This window comes from Anoplophora glabripennis, unplaced genomic scaffold (assembly GCF_000390285.2).
Source record: "Anoplophora glabripennis isolate ALB-LARVAE unplaced genomic scaffold, Agla_2.0 scaffold582, whole genome shotgun sequence".
Classification (NCBI taxonomy): domain Eukaryota; kingdom Metazoa; phylum Arthropoda; class Insecta; order Coleoptera; family Cerambycidae; genus Anoplophora; species Anoplophora glabripennis.
In genome coordinates this window covers 264,381-286,249 of record NW_019417075.1, presented here as the reverse complement: position 1 = coordinate 286,249, position 21,869 = coordinate 264,381, and the positions used below count along the sequence as shown (strand labels likewise).

General features: G+C 31.6%; 3 protein-coding genes across 4 annotated transcripts in view; all 3 read left to right on the top strand.

Moving 5' to 3' along the window:
• The first annotated feature begins 467 nt into the window (after positions 1–467).
• On the top strand, positions 468–1,749 carry LOC108911372 (U6 snRNA-associated Sm-like protein LSm4). The gene is made up of 5 exons (XM_018716291.2): positions 468–559; positions 614–655; positions 716–814; positions 870–1,053; positions 1,572–1,749. The coding sequence occupies exons 1-5, from the start codon at positions 557–559 to the stop codon at positions 1,652–1,654; spliced, it is 411 nt and encodes a 136-aa protein (XP_018571807.1). The 5' UTR covers positions 468–556; the 3' UTR covers positions 1,655–1,749.
• An 855-nt stretch (positions 1,750–2,604) lies between these two features.
• On the top strand, positions 2,605–5,706 carry LOC108911371 (protein FAM122A). The gene is made up of 3 exons (XM_018716290.1): positions 2,605–2,920; positions 2,993–3,086; positions 3,787–5,706. Exons 1-3 carry the CDS (start codon positions 2,772–2,774, stop codon positions 4,399–4,401), a joined length of 858 nt encoding a protein of 285 aa, XP_018571806.1. The 5' UTR covers positions 2,605–2,771; the 3' UTR covers positions 4,402–5,706.
• Positions 5,707–16,282: 10,576 nt separating this feature from the next.
• The window catches only part of LOC108911373 (arf-GAP domain and FG repeat-containing protein 1), a 115,783-nt gene continuing 110,196 nt past the window's right edge, over positions 16,283–21,869 (top strand). Inside the window, exon 1 of one of the 2 annotated variants that reach the window (XM_018716293.2) lies at positions 16,283–16,543. In XM_018716293.2, the coding sequence (XP_018571809.1) occupies positions 16,380–16,543 (164 nt within the window). In that variant the 5' untranslated portion in view covers positions 16,283–16,379. The remainder of the gene's footprint in view (positions 16,544–21,869) is intronic. The other variant, XM_018716294.2, reaches the window with a different exon arrangement.

The window sequence follows — 21,869 nt, the reverse complement described above, 5'->3', positions numbered from 1 at the left end:
CCTTAGCAAAGCGCATCCCAGGCTGCATAGCCGCACTACCCTACCCAACCATACCACACATAAACATGACACTACCCCCGGGGTTTACACAGACGAGCCGGCGAAGCAAGAAGAGCGCCAGAAGAAAGGGCCCTAGCCGGCGGGGCCCAGCCAGGACAAAAGGAGGTCCCACAAAGCGCCTACACCGGCCGCATTTGCGGTCGGGGTAGACGACGGATGGGGCCCACCTACGAAGGCTGTCCAGGCCTACACGAGATGAGGCAGGATAAAGAGGGATAATCCCCCTCGATCCCAAATCATTGAGGCCAATTTCTAGCCATAGAATAATGGCGTACCTCTCTCGCACACGTCTGTGCGATTGCCGTTTATTTAGGCAAAATGACAATTAGACGAGTCCAGTAGTTTATAAGGTCTATGATACCGAGGCCGAGTTCCCTGAGGATTGGTGTTCTATGTTTAAATTATGTTTTATAAGTTTTATGATTTTTGACTTGTTAAATTGCAGGTTATTTTTTTGTACGTTTGTTAAGCGTTTTTTGAATAAACAGTTTACAACATGGTTAGTATGTATAAACTACAAATTTATACAAATTTCTTATTATCTTATTTTTAGTTGCCGCTATCACTTCTTAGAACAGCACAAAATCATCCTATGGTAATTTTAATTTTCGTTTAAACAATCCAAATACCTTTTGTCAATCATTTCTTATTGCAGCTAGTGGAGTTGAAAAACGGCGAAACATATAATGGACATTTAGTTAGCTGCGACAATTGGATGAATATTAATTTACGTGAAGTCATATGTACATCACGGGTATAAAAATGTTTTTACTAATTTTTGTAATAGTAATTTATATTTTACATCTTAGGACGGTGATAAGTTTTGGCGAATGCCAGAATGCTATATTCGTGGAAGTACAATAAAGTACCTGCGAATCCCAGATGAAGTAATTGATATGGTTAAGGAAGAAACGGTAGTTAAAAATAGAGGTAGAACAGATGTAAAAGGTGGCCGAAGTGGTCAAAATCAACGCAACCGACCGGCTGCTAGAGGTAAAATATTTTTTATCGTGTATAAATTCTCAACTAACGAGTTTTCACGTAGGTATATTTCATGCAATCATTTTTTACTTTTTGACTGACACAGTAATAGTGGGTCTAATTTTTTAGATGACATATTTTACGTCTGCAAATACTTCATAACTAATTGTTGAGCACAAAAAGTAATTGAATGCATGGGAAGCTGCAGTAGCCGAACTCTAAGGTAAGGCTTGGAAAACCAGTTAAATTTGCACAATGGATTTTTGTACATGTGAAAAATGTACAATAAGAACTGGTAAAGATACCCTCAACATGGAAAAAGATCGTGAACTATTTGTGGACGTAAGATATAAATAATAAAAAAGTCACAAAGTTTAAGGAAATATCTTTTTTTTGTTTTTGTCTTGAATAAATAGAAAAAAAGAGTAGGTATTCCTAATATGATGTAGGTATTTTTCAGAGATTTTGAGAAAACAATTTCATTAAGAATTCATATTTTGTGTTTAATTAAATATTAAATTTAATTTTAGGTAATTTTGGAGGACGAGCTGGCAAAGCTGGCGGACAAGGTGGAAGGAATCCGCCATTTCCGAAACAAAAACAGAAACAGTAATTACATTCTATGGCGAATCATGAAATTATATTTATAATTTTATTATATAGTTACTTAAAAAATTACATTGTAAATAATTTAATCAATTACTGTAATAAAAATATTGCTACTAAGGACAATTTAATTTAACGTTTTAGTATATTTTCTTAGGCTCCAAAGTAATGTTTTAAATACCTGTCAATTATTGTATTGTAATAGTATATTACGTAATAAGTGTTAAAAAGTATTTTACGCACGAATGGAAAAGTTACCCACGATGCCGCGTAGCGGCGAATGCGTAATTCTATGAGTGCGTAATTGCATTACACCACGTATTACGTACTATACTTTACCTACGACCACTACTTTAAATACTTAAAAACACATCGTCTGCGATCAATGCAAGATTACTATTACGTCGTACGGTAAAAAAAACGCACAGCTTGGTAAAAAAATCGTACAGTTTTCCTAGCAACGGTCAATACAAACAGTATTGTATTGGCCGTTGCTAGGAAAACTGTACGATTTTTTTACCGTACGTAATAGGAATCTTACATTGATCACAGACGGTGTGTTTTTAAGTATTTACAGTAGTCGTCGTAGGTAAACTATTTTGCAATTTGATTGCATCCTAAAATTGTAATTTAATGCAATCAGCCATATTAGTCAAAGAAAGACAATAACATTAATAGTAAAATCATTTTTTACCTTATGGATGTTAAACTTATAACAATTATATTTTCAAAACACTGACACAATTTTAAGTTTGTATATATTTTTAATAACGTTGCCTTTTTCAAACATTTAAATTGGTAATTGCACCAGCGGCATCTATCAATCAATAGCTGTATCAATTGTCTACACAAAAAATTCTAAATTTAGTTACTCTGAAAACTCCGGTCTGTGTCTCGAAATCTGGATTTCAGGACATGCGCCGCGTGCTCTGCTGCAAAAGTTTTTTGACAGGACGATGTCTGAAGAAACGCTTCAATAAGTAAATTATCTGTCAAGTTTATCGAGTGGCTAAAAATTGAATGTACAGGATAAATTCTCGACGTAAATGGAGTGCTAATTTCCATGAGTAGCAGGGGTCAAATGTTACCATTAAATAATATCAGGTTGGTGACAAGGATCCTGAATGTCATCAATAAATTCCCAGTCTGTAGCTATGGACGTTGACGGTCCGACCAACGGACCCGGCACTCTGAAACGATGCTCTAGTGCCCCCATGATCAACGAAGTAAATTCTGTAATGACTACGACTAATGCTTCTACAACATCTAACAGGTAAACTGCCTGCCTGGCAAATCTAGGTACTTAATTTGACCCCTTGGGTGACCCTTGTATGTTTTGATTTAGGGACCAACAACCCTTTAATAACTTATTTGGATCTTCTTCCCAAACAAGGACAAGAAGGTTTAGTGCAAGCTTTAGTCAAGTTCCAGGTTCACCAGTAAGTTATGTGAATATTAAATGATTTGCAATCACCATTGCCTCATTTTTATCTAGCTGATTAGAGAAAGGTTATAACTTGGTTTTTTTCTTTTCAAATTTAACTAATTTCTCTGTGGAGTATGTAGCTGTTATATGGTGTATTAAATATCGTGAATCTTAAATCTTGTTGTTTAATCCCAGAATTTTAAATGTTTATATTTGTATTTACTTTAAAAATAATCAGTTGCATGCACTTTTAATATGGGATTTACAATGTGCTTGCTGTCATTATGTTGTGCTAAATTAGGTACTTAACTAAAAATCGGAAGAATTCGTAGTAAATAATAGTTGTCCAAATATTTGTCTGAGAATTTGGATAAATATTTTTTTATGTCGTATTATGTTAGTTACATACAATATTATATTACTTACGCAGGATCAAATAAACTCTTGATTATTTAGTGGAATAAGTATAAATATTTTAATGGTTTTTGCAATATTAAGTCACTACATTTTAGACTGACTTTTTTTGGTACTAAAAAATAAAACTGCAGGAAAAAAAATTACTATACACAATTTATTTACATCAAGATTTTAGATCGAGAAAAGTTTTGTAACTTTCTATATGCTTTGCTTATTTCCATTACTCTATTTTTTTTATTAAAGAATTTTTTGATCAAATGTATATTTTAAACGTAAACACAAACTTTTTTTAACAGGTTTCTGGTCTTCGATTGACTCCTAGAATCAACCAGTTACGGCAAGAAGAGCATGAAGGGATAAGCAATAGTAGAGAAGTGATACATGAACGAGAGGTCCACCACGCCATGCAAATATCTCAGTCTTGGGAAGATTTGAATTTAATGTCAGATTCAAATGAAGTAAAAACTGGAAAAATGGGACTTTTGCAAATATCACTACCACCTTCCACCGGTTTAATATGTAACTCTCCGTCTCCCACCCGAACTGGTTTCCAAAGTCCGACTAGGTCTAGAACGATCACTATCAGGCGCAGTGCCAGTCCAGTCCTCAGGCCGAGTCCACTCAGAATTAAAAGAAAACTCGATGATGACAAACTGGACTTTCACGCAAGTCCTAGGGCAAAAAGGTTTTACAGTTATTCAGGTATTGACAGGGGTGGTCTACTTACAACTGGTAATTCCTTACCGCCTGGGTCGTTAAGTTCAGTGGGGACTCCTGAGTCTCTGTCTAGCGCCGATTCGCCAGGGTTTAATTTTAGAAATGTAGATAGCCCTTCCCCTAGCCGTGCAATGCCAGCAGAGCCTATGATAGTTTCCAAAAACGATCAAGAAATGACGGAAACCCCAAGTTAAATTTTTATGATATTTCAGATTATTATTACATTTAAAGGTGTGAAAGAGATAGTAAGCAGCATGCTGAGTGTAATAATGAAGATTCAGCATAAACATTTTTATTTATATAACAGTACAGGATTGAAATCTGTGCCACAATGTCGAGCTGTATACATATTTTGCAGGAGGTTAAACCAAAGCTAAGTAAATGATACATTTTTTTTGCTTTTAAATTTGAATCTGATGAACTGATCGATAACATATTTAAATAACTGGACATGCAAAATCTGGAAGAAATGATTTTGTATACATATGTTTCTGTGAAATGTTTAATAGTTAAGGATAAATCGTGACAAAATTACAATTTTTTTTAAACTCTAAAAATTATGTTGACTAAAATTTTTACTATGCTTAATAAATAGACGTGGATTGACAAAATTACTTATTATTTGAGGTACTCAAAGAACAGATAATAGGTTAAAAAATAAAAAGCAACAATATGAGGGAAGGACAGCACTGGTCGTACAACCTCAAATGAATTTAATAAGCATATTTTTACTCAGCATCTTACAAAATGTAAATATGGATGTCTGTCGAAGAAAATAGTAAAAAATAATTATTTAAATTTGTTGGATGTTCAACCAAAGTTTAATTCAACTTATTAATTTCAAAATTGAGAGAAATTTGACAAACTCCATGTTATAATAAATTGTGTGAAATGGTATATAAATTCAGCGTTTCAGAATAACATACCTTAAATTCTTGGGTAATTGAATATTAAAAATGAGATTTTTCCCAATATACTACGGGTTTGTTTTTCTGTTTTCAAGATATAAAATGTTAAAATTAGTATTTTTTTTCTTTTTTAATAAATCTTGTCGATATATTCAAAAGTATTCCATACAGGGACGTATGGAATAAGGGTGTTCCTAAGGACGTAGGGGGCGATTGCCCAGGGCGGCCTGTACCACAGGAGAGGCCGAAGATCTGTCTAGGTTTTTTGGTAGGCATTAGCACATCTTAATTACCTTTTATTAATTTTCATATAGGTTATAAGAACATTTGTTATGCTACAATCTAGGAATATTTTCGTTTACAACTTGGTTAGGATTTTGGATATAGGGGAAAGTCGGGTAGCCCCGGACACTTAAATGAATTGTAAATAAAAATACGATACAAAGAAAGATACGTTCTCATCACTGAAATAAGCATGTTGAATTAGAAAATCCACCCTTAAGCGTGCTCAGGGGGTGAAATCATTCCCAAAAATAGAGAATATCAGAAGTAATTGTAAAAATTCTAAGAAAAATACATATGTTAAGATAAGTCGGGTAATATTCAAATTCTTCATTTTTGGCATTTTTTCAACCCCTAAGTAGGGGTGATTTTTAAAATTTTCAAAATACTAAAGGCTATGCTCATTTCAGTTTTTTACAAGTAATTTGCGACCAAAAACATATTTTTATGTATTTTTTTTAATTCTCTGCGAATTGTGAAAAAACGGGCGAAAATCACAGGTTTTTTGCGGCCATTCTTTTCTGTCTTTACTTTTAAACTTAAAATCAAACTAGGAACTTTTTCAACCATATTAATTAAAAATTATTAATCATAATAAAAATTTTTAAAGAAATATATTAAAAATACTTTGGCCTTAATTTTTTGGCAACACCAAAGATGGCAGGCAGCTCCAGACACAGTAATCAATGGTAGTCCAATCGTATCTTGGCCTTACAAATATCACAATAGTAATGAATATCTGAAGAGTCCATATGAACACAGTCTTCATATGGGTCCAGTCGTTGCATTCATAGCACTGAATTCAGTCTTCTTTAAAAGTTTCGCCACATATGATGCATCCAATCTCTTTTCTTCGATCTTCTTTATAAGATTGAAATTTTTTGTTATCTTCAACGTCTTTTTAGTGCTTTTGCTTTTTGTTTTTTTGCTTCGTCCTTTTTATTGCCTTTACTTTTCTGTATGCCCTCTACATTTTTTTATATTGTGAAGAGGTCAAAATTTCGCTATTTTAGGTTTTTCAAGCCCGCGTTTTTTTGACCCGTCAGGAAATGACAACAACGGATTGATTAAATCTGTCATGCTAGATGAAGGCACCGGTTCAGTTGCAGGCAATGTATGGAAGGTACTGGCAATGAAGAATTGGCTGCTAAAGGATTAAGAATGTCTTTCCTCCATTATTATTTCTTCTATTATCTCCTTAAATTTCGGCAAATTTCTACAACAATAAAAATCATTTTAAAATAATTTTCATAAATAAACAAATTGACGAAGCAATTGTAGGTCGTTAAAACAATATTGCAAAATTCAAAACTTAAAGCAATGTCTGGGGGTACCCGATCACTATCATGCAACATTTTTAGTCACAACTCTTAAATTATACAAGAAATGTAAAAAATACTATTATAAACTTTAAAGATATAAAATTTCCTACAACATCAAACAATAGACAAGTACGTATACTTAGTTATTATGCTCGATAACCTCTAATGAAATTTGGAGCAACGAAAAATTTTTGTCGGGAACAAAACACACTAGCGTTCAATTCACTTGGTGCCCTCACCGCATCTGAGTTGTATTTGTATTTACTCTATAGGACACATAATTAAAATTAAGTTTTGCTTGCACAACATTATTGGTTTCTTAGAAATTTAAATGTCTGCGGTTACTCGCCGTCCGGGGCTACCCGACATTCCCCTACTTCTGATAAAATTTTGTAAACTGTTTTAATATTTGAAAAAAAGAAAATGTGAATATGGGTGCCATATTTTAATTGCCCCAATATCGCCTATCAATATAATTACAAAAAGTAATAAGTAAGTAATAAGAAATTTTTACCAATGCAGAAGATATATAAAATAAAAATTTGGTGATTTTTTAAAAATCGTGTGTTAAGAATAAAGAAAAATCTATTACATCAGATATTCAAAATATCATTTTTGTGAATGCATACATTTATTCTTTTTCTAAAGAAAACCTCGATCTTTAAGTTCGTTACAAGCACAAATCTATTCGTTATTTTAGTCTTCCACAATATTCACATGGTGTGTAAGTTTTTTGTTTTATGTTAAGTTTTTACAAGTATTTATTAGGCGATATTATTTTATCGCTGCAAAAATTAAATAATGTTTACTACACTTATGCCAAACGTATTTCAGAAAGTGTCAATTATATTTCCGAGAGCATCATTTCAATTTCATATTGGTAAAATTAATTTTAGGGGCTGCTGCGTGTATTTCGGATTAATCATATGTACATATTTTATACGACATCTGTTACTTTTGACAAAGTATAAGTTGTTTTTCCGAAATCATAAAACTTGTTTCAGATTTTGTTAATTTTTAATTGTACGAATGTATTTGTTTATATGTATCGCATAAAGCTGTGATACTGAGATAATAATAATTATCATTAACATGCCAATGAAAAATATTTTATGCTATATTTTGTTGCTTTTCTATTTGAATATTTCGGCCACATCGAAAAGAATTTTTTTATTAAAAAATATAGAACCGAATTATTGTTGATGTATTTAATGGATTTCTAATGATGGCTAAATGACTGGTCATTTATAAATCAGACTTACCAGAGAATGTTACTGGTCAGTTTTGGTCATTTAACGGTATAGTTGTTACAATCTCAATTGGAACCGCATAAAAACATTTAATTCATAAATTCTACGGAATCCATAGACGTCCAGAAAAATTTAACCCTGTCTCGTCTAGATATGCTATATTCCGAGCTATATTACCATATAATTACCATACGATTGTCAAGTTTTTTATGTTTAAAATCGCATTGTAATAAAGCATGTCATAAAATATCTATAAGATTTATAATTATAATCAGGCTAATCGCTTAATTCATCTCGAATCATGTTTAGTCTTTATTTTTTTTAATACATATTATAAATTGTGCGCCGCATTACATCCGGTAAAATCGTCAATTTTCTTTAATTTTGTATTTTTCCTTATCCTCTTTGTACCATGATCAATCCTTCTTTAATTATGCTATAAATTGTCGTTTTTGATATCTTCGTTAATTCGTTAAGCTGTTTCCTATCTTTTTTATCACATTGTTCACTATTTTCAATTTTCAAACATATATTTAATATAATACGTTGACTTTTTACGTGTAAATCTTTGTTTTTAAACTCTTGAGTTTGTTTCAATACTTTCGACAAAAGCCAGTTCCACTATTTGGGGATTTTCCCGAGTTATTTTGTTATCCCCCGCTTCAAAGAGTCTTCAGAGAGCCACGCTAAATTACTAGATAATTACATATAACTTTTATTTTAATAACTATTGCCCTTTACTGGTTACGATATGAACAAATAATAATATCAACTAATAAATAATAATACGTATTATACCAACAACATACCCCACCAAGCAATGCTCTGCACTGCACTGGCAAAGCGGCAAAGCTAAGTGAACCCGTGTACCATACAAAAAAATTATTTACGACCTAGTGGACCAATACAGTTTGGCTTTGATGACCAGCGCGCCGCCGTCAATTCCGAATTGCTATTCGAGTATAAATTACGAGACACATCATGGTCAAAGCATAGGAAGAAATTTCAGAAGTGCATTCGGTCCTGTACTTTAAGATTTACAGGTTCCAATTGACATCGTAACAACTATACCTTTTAAATTTCGAAACTTCTACTTACCTCAACTGGTTTTTTGATATATTTGTTATGTATTTCTAAACTATTTTTGCATTTTCTCGTTTTGTATATATGTCCACGTACTGGATTTTATAAAAATTGTAATTTCCATATCTTTAATTCTTTATTTGAAAAATTTGAAAGTAACTCGACACAAAAAATGTCAATCATTTTTGTAATATTTGATAAATGACTAACTTCAAGTCAACTTTAATTTCATTTTCTCAAATGCATTTCACGAATTTTCAAATGCATTTAATACTACCTGAAATACGAGTTATATCCTGAAATACAAATGTCTAACCTGATATATACTTTACAATACAAAGAATATGTCTCTTTGAAACAATTGCCTCTTTTTGAAATACTTTGGAAAATATTTGGCATAAAAAAAATTGTCATATCAGTCTATGCTTTTTCAATATACATTATCTATTATTTTGGGAAAATTTGTTACAAAAAAAATATTCTGTATCTTGAAAACATGATGATCCATAGTTCATATGAAAGAATCAGCTTATTTTTCAATATTTTGTTACCCTTTGAATTTGCAGTACATATTCTAAAACACCCTGTATAATTACTATATTTTTTTATAAATTCGTACCAATTACTCGTGCAAAAAAATATTTGTTGTGACTTACCAATTTTGTTTTAAAAATATGTTAATGATATTTGTTTTGTGTACGATTACCTAGTACTTTGGGATGCTATCGATTACAGTGTTGCAAATATTAGTGTTAGATTTAAATGTAGTTAAGTGTTATTTAATTATTACTTTGTTAACTATTTCTTTATAGAAGATAACTAAATTAATGTAAATACAGTGTGGTTTTTATGAGAATTTACTATATCCTGTGATGAAATAGAAACTGCTTAGAAATATTTATAAAAAAAGGAATACCCTCTTAATCCGTAGCTACCAATACATTTCAATTCATATGTTGTAAATAATCTACACTGTATATATATTCAGCAGAGGCTGGAAAAATGTATGTAATCAGAGGTATCATCGACAGCATTGAATAAATGCTGTATAAACACTTGTACTATACCTTTGGTGACCAGGGAAAATTTAGTGTTGGAAATAATAAGCTTTACAAAGCAGTTGCCAAACATTTACCAATTTTTAGGTTTATGCATATTCTTTTAGGCCAATAAGAAAATATTTGTAATGGCTCTAAAGTTATATTGAATTTTGTTAGTGTATTTTAGATTATTCACATGTTCGTCTTTATGACTCCTTACACTTTACTAATCAGTGTTTCAGTAATTCTAAATTACGTTCTTGATTGTGCTAAGGCGAAATCCTAGATGGTACATTATTATTACAAACCTGCAGCATCCACTAGGAGGGTTAAAGCAAATGGGAAATTTTTTATTATATGTTTTAATCTAATAGGCAGTAATTACTGGAATAAGTTGGTATATACCACGACCGGTAAATACCTAGGACAGTAAAAATTTATGAGTGAAGAAATCTGAAAAAATTATTACTTCAAAATAAGTAGAATATTTGGCATTAATAAGGATAAAATCTAATCTGTAACCTTCTCAAAGCTTTTTTAAAATTCGTGATGAAATTATTTCTGTTGTTTTTATATTTGTTACTTCTGTTTTTGTAACAAAAAAATAAGTTCATGTATAAAAAGTTTTTTAAAAAACAAGCTTTTAGAGCTACCATGCATTGTCGTCCAAACTAAACGTGCATGCAAAATTTTAGCTCAATCGGTTGGGGATAAGTGTTTTAGGTAAGGCAAGTTAAATAAAAGCATGTAATTAGATACTCATTGAAATATGTTGTTAAGTACAAAAAAAGAGCACCTTGGTATTGAGATCACCAGTGGCGTACATAAAGAGGGAGTTTTTTAGGTCAGAATCCTTTCAGGAATAATGCGCATTGATAGTGGTTGTGTGTAAATTTACCAAATATACCTACTTGAAATTTTTCCAAAAAAAATGTATATTAAATATACAGGGCGTCTCATGACTAATGGGCCATATTTCAAAGCTAGCCTGTTTGGATAAAAATAAACTATTACCTGCAATTTTGCCTCCTTAAAATGTAACGGGTCTTTATGGGCCATTCCCAAACATGATAGAATAGAATAGAATAGTTTATTTACTCAGCAGCGATAACAATAACATATATATGTATATCATGATTATGACCATATTTTTTACTTAAAACAGAGCACCTGAAACATTCTTGTTTTGTGCTATTTTTTTTTGTAAAAGGTATGTCGCCAAAATGCATAGGTCCTGAGAAAATTGGATTTTAATTTACTGTAGATTTTGGTTATTGACAGTAGATTATTTGGGGGTATTCTAGTCTAATTAAATTTTCTTGCTAAATTTGTAACTAAATTAAATATTTTATACAATTCAGGTTATCTTCAATCTTAACTTTGCCATAACACTTTTGAAATCCTTTATCTCTATAGACTGACTTTTTAATAGAGATAAGTTTCTCAAAATCATAAAATATTCATTTTGTCATAAATTAAACAAAAAGAAGTTTAATTAGATCAGAATACACTAGAAAAATCACCTGTACTATAAATTGACATCCATTTTTCTCTGGATTTTGGAAACAGAACATTGTTTAAGGTGTCTCGGTGACCTCTATATTTTAACTAAAAAATAAATTTATTTATGTTTGATTATCCCAAAAACTTTATATACCAAGTTTCATTAAAATATTAAAAAAGCCGTCTTTAAAAGTTTAAAGTAAATCAATGTTTTAAAAGCCCGTTACTTTTTTATTATTTAATAGATTATTTTATTGTTAATAGTTTATATTTATCTAAGAAAGCTGTTCTTGAAATAACTCATTATTATAGGATGCCATACATTTATATATGTACTTCCATACATATACAGGGTGTGCCATTTAACACTCCCGCTGCAATATCTCCGAAATGAAGAAATTTATTTTAGTTCCAGAAAAACAGGGGTTGTAAGATCCCTCGAATAGCTTCAAATTGTAGTTAGAACTGTTAGTTCAAATCTTTCTGTATAGATGGTGTGGCGATACTAACTAATTTTTTGATCCCTGGAACGTGAAAATGCAGTCCATCTCAAAGATCGTTAAATTTTGAGTAATTTTTGTAATATAAAGTTTTTCCCAATTTTTACTTGTTTTCGAGACATGTCGACTTCAATATACAATTTTGATGGAACAGGAAAATCTATTATTTTATCTAAATCACACCGAGACTAAATATTCTTTTAAAATATTTTTATAATGACTATTCACACCACATACTATCTAACAAACATAATTATAAAAAAAACAAATGATCAACTACAGAAAAAAAATTGTACAATTGTAAATCTTATAACTAATACAGTTAAATTGAAAGACACAAACTAATAAAACTGGAATTATTGGAAAACTGATATGTGTCATCTGGCATAGGTACATGTTTTTATGTTATTTTAAACAAATGACACGAGCCACCTATGACTGCATTTTTTAATAACATTTGATAAAATACGGTTCGTCTCTGCCCCTTATAAGATTTACCATTGTACAATTTTTTTTTCTGTAGTTGATCATTCGTTTTTTTTATAACTTATTGTTTGTTTGTTAGTATGTGATGTGATTAAAGTCATTATAACAGTATTTTAAAAGAATATTTTGTCTCAGTGTGATTGAAATAAAATAATAGGTTTTCCTGTTACATCGTACATTGCATATTGAAGTCGACATATCTCAAAAACAAGTAAATATAGGGAAAAACTTTATATTACAAAAATTTACTCAAAATATAACAATCTTTCAGATGAATTGCATTTCCACGTTCGAGCGATCAAAACATTTTTTAGTATCGCCACGCCATCTATACAGAAAGATTTGAACTAACAGTTTTAAGTTTAAGTACAATTTGATGTTATTCGAGTGACCTAACACCCCCAATTTCCTTAATTAAAATAAATTTTGGAGATATTGGCAGCGGGAGTGTTAAATGGCACACCCTGTATATACATGTCTATAATAAAAAAAAATAGATTTTGTGTAGTCTCCTGATGCAACTGTTTCCATGATAAAGTAATCTCTTACATTTCTTTGCAAAAGCAAGATGTAAGTAATATTTTAAATGGTAAAGGCCATAGGGTTTCATAACAAAGTCAATACTAGTGTATTTCAAAATTTAAGCACTTTTAAGATGCGTCATTATATCAAAATGTAGCTTTATATTTTAACGTTGAATTTAGTTAACCAGTTCCTAAATAAAATAAAAGTAAAAAACCACAATTCTGTACTCTTACGATCTATAAACTTTTAAAATATATAGCAAAAGCCTAACGATAAAGCTAAAATTGCTGTGAGAACTAAAACTTCATTATGCAAACGAGTTTTAAAATTTTGTTAACCCCCGTGGAAAAATTCTGTTGCCCGTTATCTGCTACAAAATTTTTCACTGAACTATTTATATTTTAATGTTTAGCAGAGAAAGAATTGAAAAATTTTGCATGTTACTTTAGAAACGGAAGAAAACCTTGAATTGAAAATTTCGGGATGATTACTCCAAATATTACAAGCAGTTTGAATATGAGTACTATTTGATATATTATTTGAATTTTTATACAAAGCGATCAGTTTTCTCAGTATAAAATAACTGATTGTTTGAATAAATTTCAATTTTTTCTCGAACTTGTGTAATATAAAACATTTTTTGACAGTGGCAGATATATCTTTGCAGTCCTAGATATTTACTAGCGCTCTCATACAGTAAAATGTTTTTATTGAAAGTTGTATTTAGTCTTTTTAAAAAAATAAGCACTTCAACTAAAATTAAATAGTAATGTTTCAATTAAGTAGTTTCTGATACATCTTTATTCCAGATATTTAACTAACAAACTATATGGTTTTTCTTTTATTAAAAAAAAGTTATGTAAGTAGTTAAGTCAATGTTGAGAGTTTGTTTATTTTTTCACATACTTTGCTCTATTTAAGAATTATCTAGTCTGTAGATATAATGGATAAAAAACTAAACAATGTCTTAACCTAAAGACTTTTTAAGGTGCTATAACCATGCTTAAATGGTTTGTCTATATTTTTCTTCAATTCATATATACAGAGGATTCTAACGAATTTCGTATATATATTTGGTTGGTAAATTTCTAATAGTTTTAAAATTGAATCAGTAAAATCCCTAGCTTGTTAAGTTAGTGTGCGATATATGGTTTTCTAAGGTCATATTGTTAAAAATTTATACACATATATCTACCATTTCCTGTGTATGAACCAGTAATATATATCCATAGCTGTAGTGCCTCATCATTTTTATACCTAAACATAAATAGGGAGTATAGACTGATTGATTGATTTTTATTCATTAGTGTGACAAACATACTAATAATAAATATTCATATCTGTACATAAATATTTTTACTTTCATGCCAATCTAATGTATATTGTTAATACCTTAACCATGGATTTGAGTTATCTTTTCAGTAGTTTGTGTTCTGTTGTTTTTTTATTTTACTCCAATAAATTTTTTAACAAGATCGTGACTTCTTCATAGAATAATTTTAAATGATTAATGCCCTATGAAGCATTAAACATTTAGAAATTAACTTTTAGGGCCTTTAAGTATCTGTAAATGAAATGCCCAAATAGAGCAGTTAAATGCCAAGAAAGAATTAAAAAGTTGGTGTCATTAAATATCATTTTTGATAAATTAAAATTTTTTTATGCTAGGGTATGATTTTAAATTCTCAGGATTGATATCAATTTAATTTCTAAATTTAATGCCAAACTGAAATAGGATGCCGAATAAAATATTTTAAGTAAATATGTACATTTTTATGGATATGGATATCCACAAAACCATATTTTTTTATAATTTCAAAATATTTTATGAGAATCGTGGCATTTTTGGTAAAATAATTAATATACAGGCTAATTCAAAATTCCGTACAAAGAATTTAAGGGCTTATTTTCAAGGTCAAAATAAAAAAATTTCACCATAATCGTATGTAGTTATAAAATTTGAAAATATGGTGTGCTTTTTATCAGCTAATATCTCGGAAACGGTTAGTCTCAGAGATTTCAACCAAGTATACCTTTTTGGTTAAAATTAATATGGGAATAAACGCACTAATACGAAACGTCAATGTACAGGGTAGCAAAAAAGTTAGGGCCAATTTAATTCAAGCGTACCCTTATAGGTGGCGCCCTCTACAAACAGCATCAAAAGCAATGACATATTTAAATTTGCCATCCTAAAAAACCCCCGTACTCCAAGTTTTTTTGCGTAGGTACATTCAAATCTATTCCTAAAAAATCGAAAAAAATCAAAACTGATACCCTGATATATCGAAAACTAAGCATTTGTGGAATTGGAAGAAAACTATTTTAAGCTGAAAATATGCCACTAAATTTTTTCTACTGAATTTTGAATTACCCTGTATATTTGACAGAACTTCTTCAATGACAATAATTAATAAAAAATACTACAGAAAAAGAATTTCCACTGCATCTTGATCTCCACCACTGTGAATGGGAAAAAGTTTTTGCAATCGTCAATTTAAAGGCCAGTAGCATGTTAAATTAGGTCAGATCAACCATTTTATAATTTTTATTATAATGTATTTTTGACAACATGACTTTATCATCCTGTACTTTTTCTAAAGTCTGTGGTAGGAAATCTTGTGTTAAAAACGATGTTTCCTGTCGCCTGCCTCAGTCACTATACGTTTTAGGTACATCCAATATACTATGTATATGCCTTTGATAAATCATTATTTGTTTTATTAATTGATCAGTGTTAAATATTGTTTCATTAGTAGGTATTTGTCATCAGTTCTGTAAACTACGCAATGATCTAAAATTGTTAGATAAAAAAGAAAACAAAAAAATCTGTGTGGTTCGATTATACTATATATATATATATATAATGGAAAATAGAGGACTTTTAAGTTTTTTAGTTAAATAGTCGCCTCAAGCTTCCCTCTTTAATTTTCAGAAATTTTTAATGCATGCATGCATAGTGTTCATTTTTTATACTTAAATTTGAAATATTCCCCTACTGTTGGCGATATAGGTTGGCAACAGTACTTTTATATATCAAATTTCAGAGTACAGATATCGTGTTATCGAGATGTGGTTTAGTGTTTAGTAGTCCTTCCAGTTATAGTTGCAATTACTTAATTCAAATTTTCAAAATTTACCGCGTTTTGTTCAACAGTTTTCCGATCGGCGTCGCTAGTGGTCCTCTAAAGAATGCATTCAGAATGTTCAACATTTTAACCCAGCTGTCAGTTGTCGAGGATTCATGGTGAAGTTTGTGTTGTGAGTGAAAGAATGGCTTCGTCACGGAAGAAGCAAGATGAGAAAAACTTAAAGACTCTACGTGAATTAGGAACTTTACTGCAAAATAAGTACTGTTTCGATTGTAATCAACGTGGACCTACTTACGTGAACGTTACCATAGGATCTTTTGTGTGTACAAAATGTTCTGGAATGCTGTAAGTACAGTTTTGATTCTTAAAAAATTGGCAGGTGCTTTGTCGGTCTTGAAATTCCACCTTTCTAACGTGCCCTTATTATTATCTACCTGGTACAACCGGAAACCTACTATTATATTAGTAAAAAAACTAGACAATACCAATATTTGAGTATGAAAATTAACAGACAATAGCATTTCCGCGGTGCTGTAATAAATAAATTATTTGTAAGAGGAACTCTTTTATTGTTTATTTGTCTCATTTAAATTCTGCTTTACATTTCAAATATGAAAGGCGCACTTTGACCGAACTATATTTATTTGTTTATTTATAAACTATGTACCTTTTGAAATGATGCAGGATTTACTTTATAACTTAACAGAACAGGCAATTTAATTGTTTACTCGTTCGGTAAATTTCTAAAGTGCTTCTTGAAGAAACAAATCACAATGAAGCCGCTTGTTCTGTTCTGGATGTTACTTAATGAACCGTGTCAAAATAACTTCCTTTCAGTTATAAATTATAATTTAAATCATTTGTCCATTACCTATAACCATGTACCTACCTAATAGGTATAATGTACAATACCTAATAGGACTTTATCTCAATTACCACAAGGTTTCGATATGAATAATTCAATTCAATGGTCAATTAACGGTTATACTGAAATGTGGATTTAATAATTTGATAGAATTCAGTAGGTACTTATCTCAAAATTATTTGGTAGGTAGGTACCTTATATCTACCTACGAATACCGTATTCCGTTTCTATGTTTCTCTATATTATACATAATTATTGTAAATCTCCAAAATATTATTATGAAAATAAATTAATATCATAAAATATCGAAATGCCTCCAAATCTCTAATATTTTACTGCATACTGATTAGGTGACCCTACCATCGGTTATGCCAAAGAGTACATCTACTCCATGCATAGGTAGGTACTAATTGCATAACAAGATTTGTTATAAAAGCCACAATATTCCTGAAGCTAAAATCGAATTCAATAAATATTTGGATATTCCTAGTGATCTATCAATTGCCTGGAACTTCCGGTAATCTATTAATTATCTATACCTGTTACCTAGATAACCAAAAGAGGCGAAAATACTTAGTCGAAAGTTTTATCAATGGACTTGATATAAATTTATGTTCAAATTTAGGTAAACATTATAAATAATAAGAGCAATCATTATTCCATATCATATTATGTGAATTCAGTACTTACCCATTAAATCGGTTTACATTCTTTTGTTAAATTTGAAGAAATATACATATTTTGGATAATGATTGGATAATTTTGCAAATGAAACGTGGAAAATATTTTTCTTAGATTGTAAATTCGAAATTCAGAGTTTCAAAGTAACAGGACAAAATATGTTTGTTTCAGTCGCCTCTAAGAGTTGTTTTCGCCATTTGATAGTTTATTAACATTACTGATAAGTTTATTGGTAAATAAGTTGACGCAAATTTCTTCACCTACCACCGGCTATTAGATTAACATGTAATCTCTAGGTCAAAATATGTTATTTATTTTTATTTTCAAATCACTGTACTTGTCAATTTATTTATAGTCATATATTTCTGTACAGTATTTATTTTCTTTATGATAGTGCCAACTGCAGTTGCAAATCTATTTCTTGATATTTATTACAATGTGAAGTTTTTTTAAATAGTTACTTACCTATTAAAAAAAAGCATATATTTTAATATTAGTTCTCGCATTTTTTGCTCTATTTTAAGGCTATTAAGCTAGTTAGTTCAACAAATTAAAAAAAATCTTATCAAATGAAGTCAAACATAGTTCTTCCATACCAGAAATCTAGATACTTATGCAAAATATATGTAACCTCATGAACAAGACTGCTGATATTGCGGGAAACCACAAAGATAGCTGATAAACAGCTAGTAGTAAATAATTATCCAGAATAAAAATTAAAAATGATATGCCTCTATATGATTAATACAAAAAAACATACTTAGGTACTTACCTGATTTTTATTTTATTTTTATCAAAATTGCTTTAACTTGCTTACAGTGAATTTTAGAAAAGTACCGTCAACCTTTAAAGTTCGTGACTCGTTTTTTTGGTACCCTGTATAAATCACAATAGCTGTGGCAAAAGTCACAACCTACCCTCCCAACTCTTCTCTTTCAATTTACAATGCACTTATTCATTCTCATTGTTCTGCCCAAGAAGCAATAAATATTAACTTATTCTTTTTACTCCACTCCTTGCGGTATATAGGTGTATATAGGTGAATGACTCACGGTGCTCGGTTCACTTGCAGTGACTAGTGCACACGTCACGCGTAGGTAATCATTGTCTTATGTGACATTTTAGTGTGTAGTTCTTTTTCAGACATTAGCCTCGGTGAAATTTAGTTAGCTGAACAGAATTGTTTAACTGTTAACACTTTTGGTTGCCTTTAAAGTTCTAATTACAGCGACTCAAAACCCAGATCCATGTTTACTTTTTTAATGGAAGTCGTCATTATCGTACTGATTAATCATATTCGGTGGCAATAATAAATTTAATCAAAATACGTCTGTATTCTTTTTAAAAGACAGTTTTGTGTCTTCTTAAAAGTTGGACCCGTGTAATCAAAGACAATGCTGTCTTTATATTCCAGTCATTGTGAAGGTGACAGTAAGATATTACTTATAGCAATGTCAACATTATACTATTTTTATAATGTTCAGTACTCGGTCCAGTATATGTCTGTTTTGTCTTTAAATAGGTACAAATTAAGGATTAAATGCCTGTCAAAGACAAAAATCTTTGAAAATTTCTTCGGAAATTGCAGTCATGTTTTAAATTTCTTTTTATACAGGGTGTCCAGGAAATGGTGGGCAATCTCTAAAGGCGGGTAACCATTTGTGGCAAATGCCCCGTAACGTTACACCGAACATGTTACGTTACAGCTAGTGGAGACGGAAAATTGTTGCATGGTACGTGTAACAAATTTGACACGCGTAACTAATCCGGGACGAACCATCAGTTGTCGGTTTTTAGTCGTCGCATCAAAGGGATGCAACAGTAGGTACTTTCTGCCACATGTTAAGACGGGGTTACCCTTTTGGCCGTAACGTTGCCTGTTGCACATGTGATTTTGTCTTATTTTTTGTTTCGTCAGTCTTTTGTATATGGTTTGGGGTGGTCAGTCTGTTTTCTGCACTGACTAGGAAGAGTGTGTTTTTCTGTGTTTGTGCCATGGAGTGGAGTAAAGAAAAGATTTTCGGAGATTTCCGTTTCTTATTCTTCAAAATTGTATGATGAATAAAAATATATGACGCTGCTGCTAACTGCAATTGCAGTGACGAATCCATTATTGCAGTCAGATTCATACTGCGAGTTTATTTATGTTCCTGTGTCGTCTCGTAACCTTATTTTGTTACGTTACGGAATGAATGATACGACCAAATCCACACATAGTTTCGCAGCGAACCGTGTTACCTTTTGCAACAGGCCATAACTTGTTCGTTGTTACGTTACGGAGCATCGCCACAAGTGGATACCCGCCTTAAGATATGGCCTTGCAATCAAGTTCACACTCGGGTTCACCCTGTGGAGTTATTAGTTCTTGAAATTGAGTATTGAAAATCGTTTTTTTTTTTCTAATTACAATTAGTTAATTTTTAAATACAAATAAAGCGCCCTCAGCACTTTTGGCCTCCCAAAAAATGTATGAGTCTGTGTTTTCTAAGATGTACGTACTTTTTTAAGTGAAAAAAGTATACTGATTGTAATCGATATAACAGACCGTTTTTGGGAGAAACTTGAAAACAAATTGTTCTTTGTGAAATGTCGAATACGTTTTGTTGAATCAATATCAAATGCATACCTTTTTCACTTAAAACGTACGAAAATCTTAAAAAAGACAACAAAAATTAAAAAGTTACCCCTATATATTTTTTTGAGAGCCTAGACTACCCCCGGACCTCCAAAGCTCCTATCAGTAAAGTAAGACGTTTTTCAGGTTATCCTGGGCTCAGCTTTAGCACAAATATCAGTAAAGGGCATATCCCAATAAGATGGTCAAAAGTCCCCCCTCTGGGACTTTCACCGGACATAGGGCATTCGATTCGGGATCAAAAAAGACCAAGCCCCCTAAATTTTCAGCCCCTGACAGTGTCCCCTCCGTCTGCTAGGGCGAAAAAGCTGTTTTTTAGTATTTTTGCGATAACTCGGGCTAGAAATATTATTTTTAAATGCGGTTTGCGGCATTCGAAAGGTTTTTCAAAGGAGCAGGCGTGTGATTTTTTCGGATTTTTCGGCTCCATAACCGAAAAATGGCGGCCATTTCAATATTTGTAACGTGATTTTCAGCACTTTTTTTCTTCCCGGCACAAAATTGAAAAACGACATTTTGTGGCATTTTTTATTACCTTTCAGATGGTTTATTGCGAAAAATTTTTTAAATGGTGCAAAAGGTCGAAAAAGCGTCAAATATGCGATTTTGGTCATTTTTGACCGATTTTCGACGGATTGGTGATCTTATTGCCACGTTCTTGCGGGTATTGAATCACCATCAAGTGCCTGAGACACTTGAATCCAAGTTCTGATCCTTCAGGAACGATTCCCTTCGAAATCAGACCTCAGAAATCGATTTAGCACCCTCAAAAACCCTGTAGTCCAAGTTTTTGGCCCTCGAAATTTTTCCATCATAAATTTGTCCATCCAAAACCCAAATTTTGACTTTATTTTTAACCCTCCCAACCGTTTAATCAAGAGACAGACCCCGAGAGCAGCATCAGCGCCCTCAAAACCCCCCCAGTAGGCCTACATGACCTTTAATCAACTCTTAGTTCTCAAAAATCACCCCTTAACCCCTGCTTCCAACCCTCTGCCAACATCTTAGATGATAGTGACCCTCGACATACTCCCGAAATAAATAATAAAACGTTTTTTAAGGAATTTTTTTAATTGCCTTTTTGGCTTAAAACTTTCCAAAGCATTTTTAAGGAAAAATGTTCACAAAAATTCCTACATCAAAAACTTTACCATATGGGTTAAAGCGTTAAAGGTCAAACTAATGGAACATTCAACGGGCCCGAACGGTTCAGCCCCAACCCATCCCCTTGAACACCTCCACTATTGCCTATCCTTAAAAAACGTTTTATTATTTATTTGGGAGTATGTCGAGGGTCACTATCATCTAAGATGTTGGCAGAGGGTTGGAAACAGGGGTTAAGGGGTGATTTTTGAGAACTAAGAGTTGATTAAAGGTCATGCAGGCCTACTGGGGGGGTTTTGAGGGCGCTGATGCTGCTCTCGGGGTCTGTCTCTTGATTAAACGGTTAGGAGGGTTAAAAATAAAGTCAAAATTTGGGTTTTGGATGG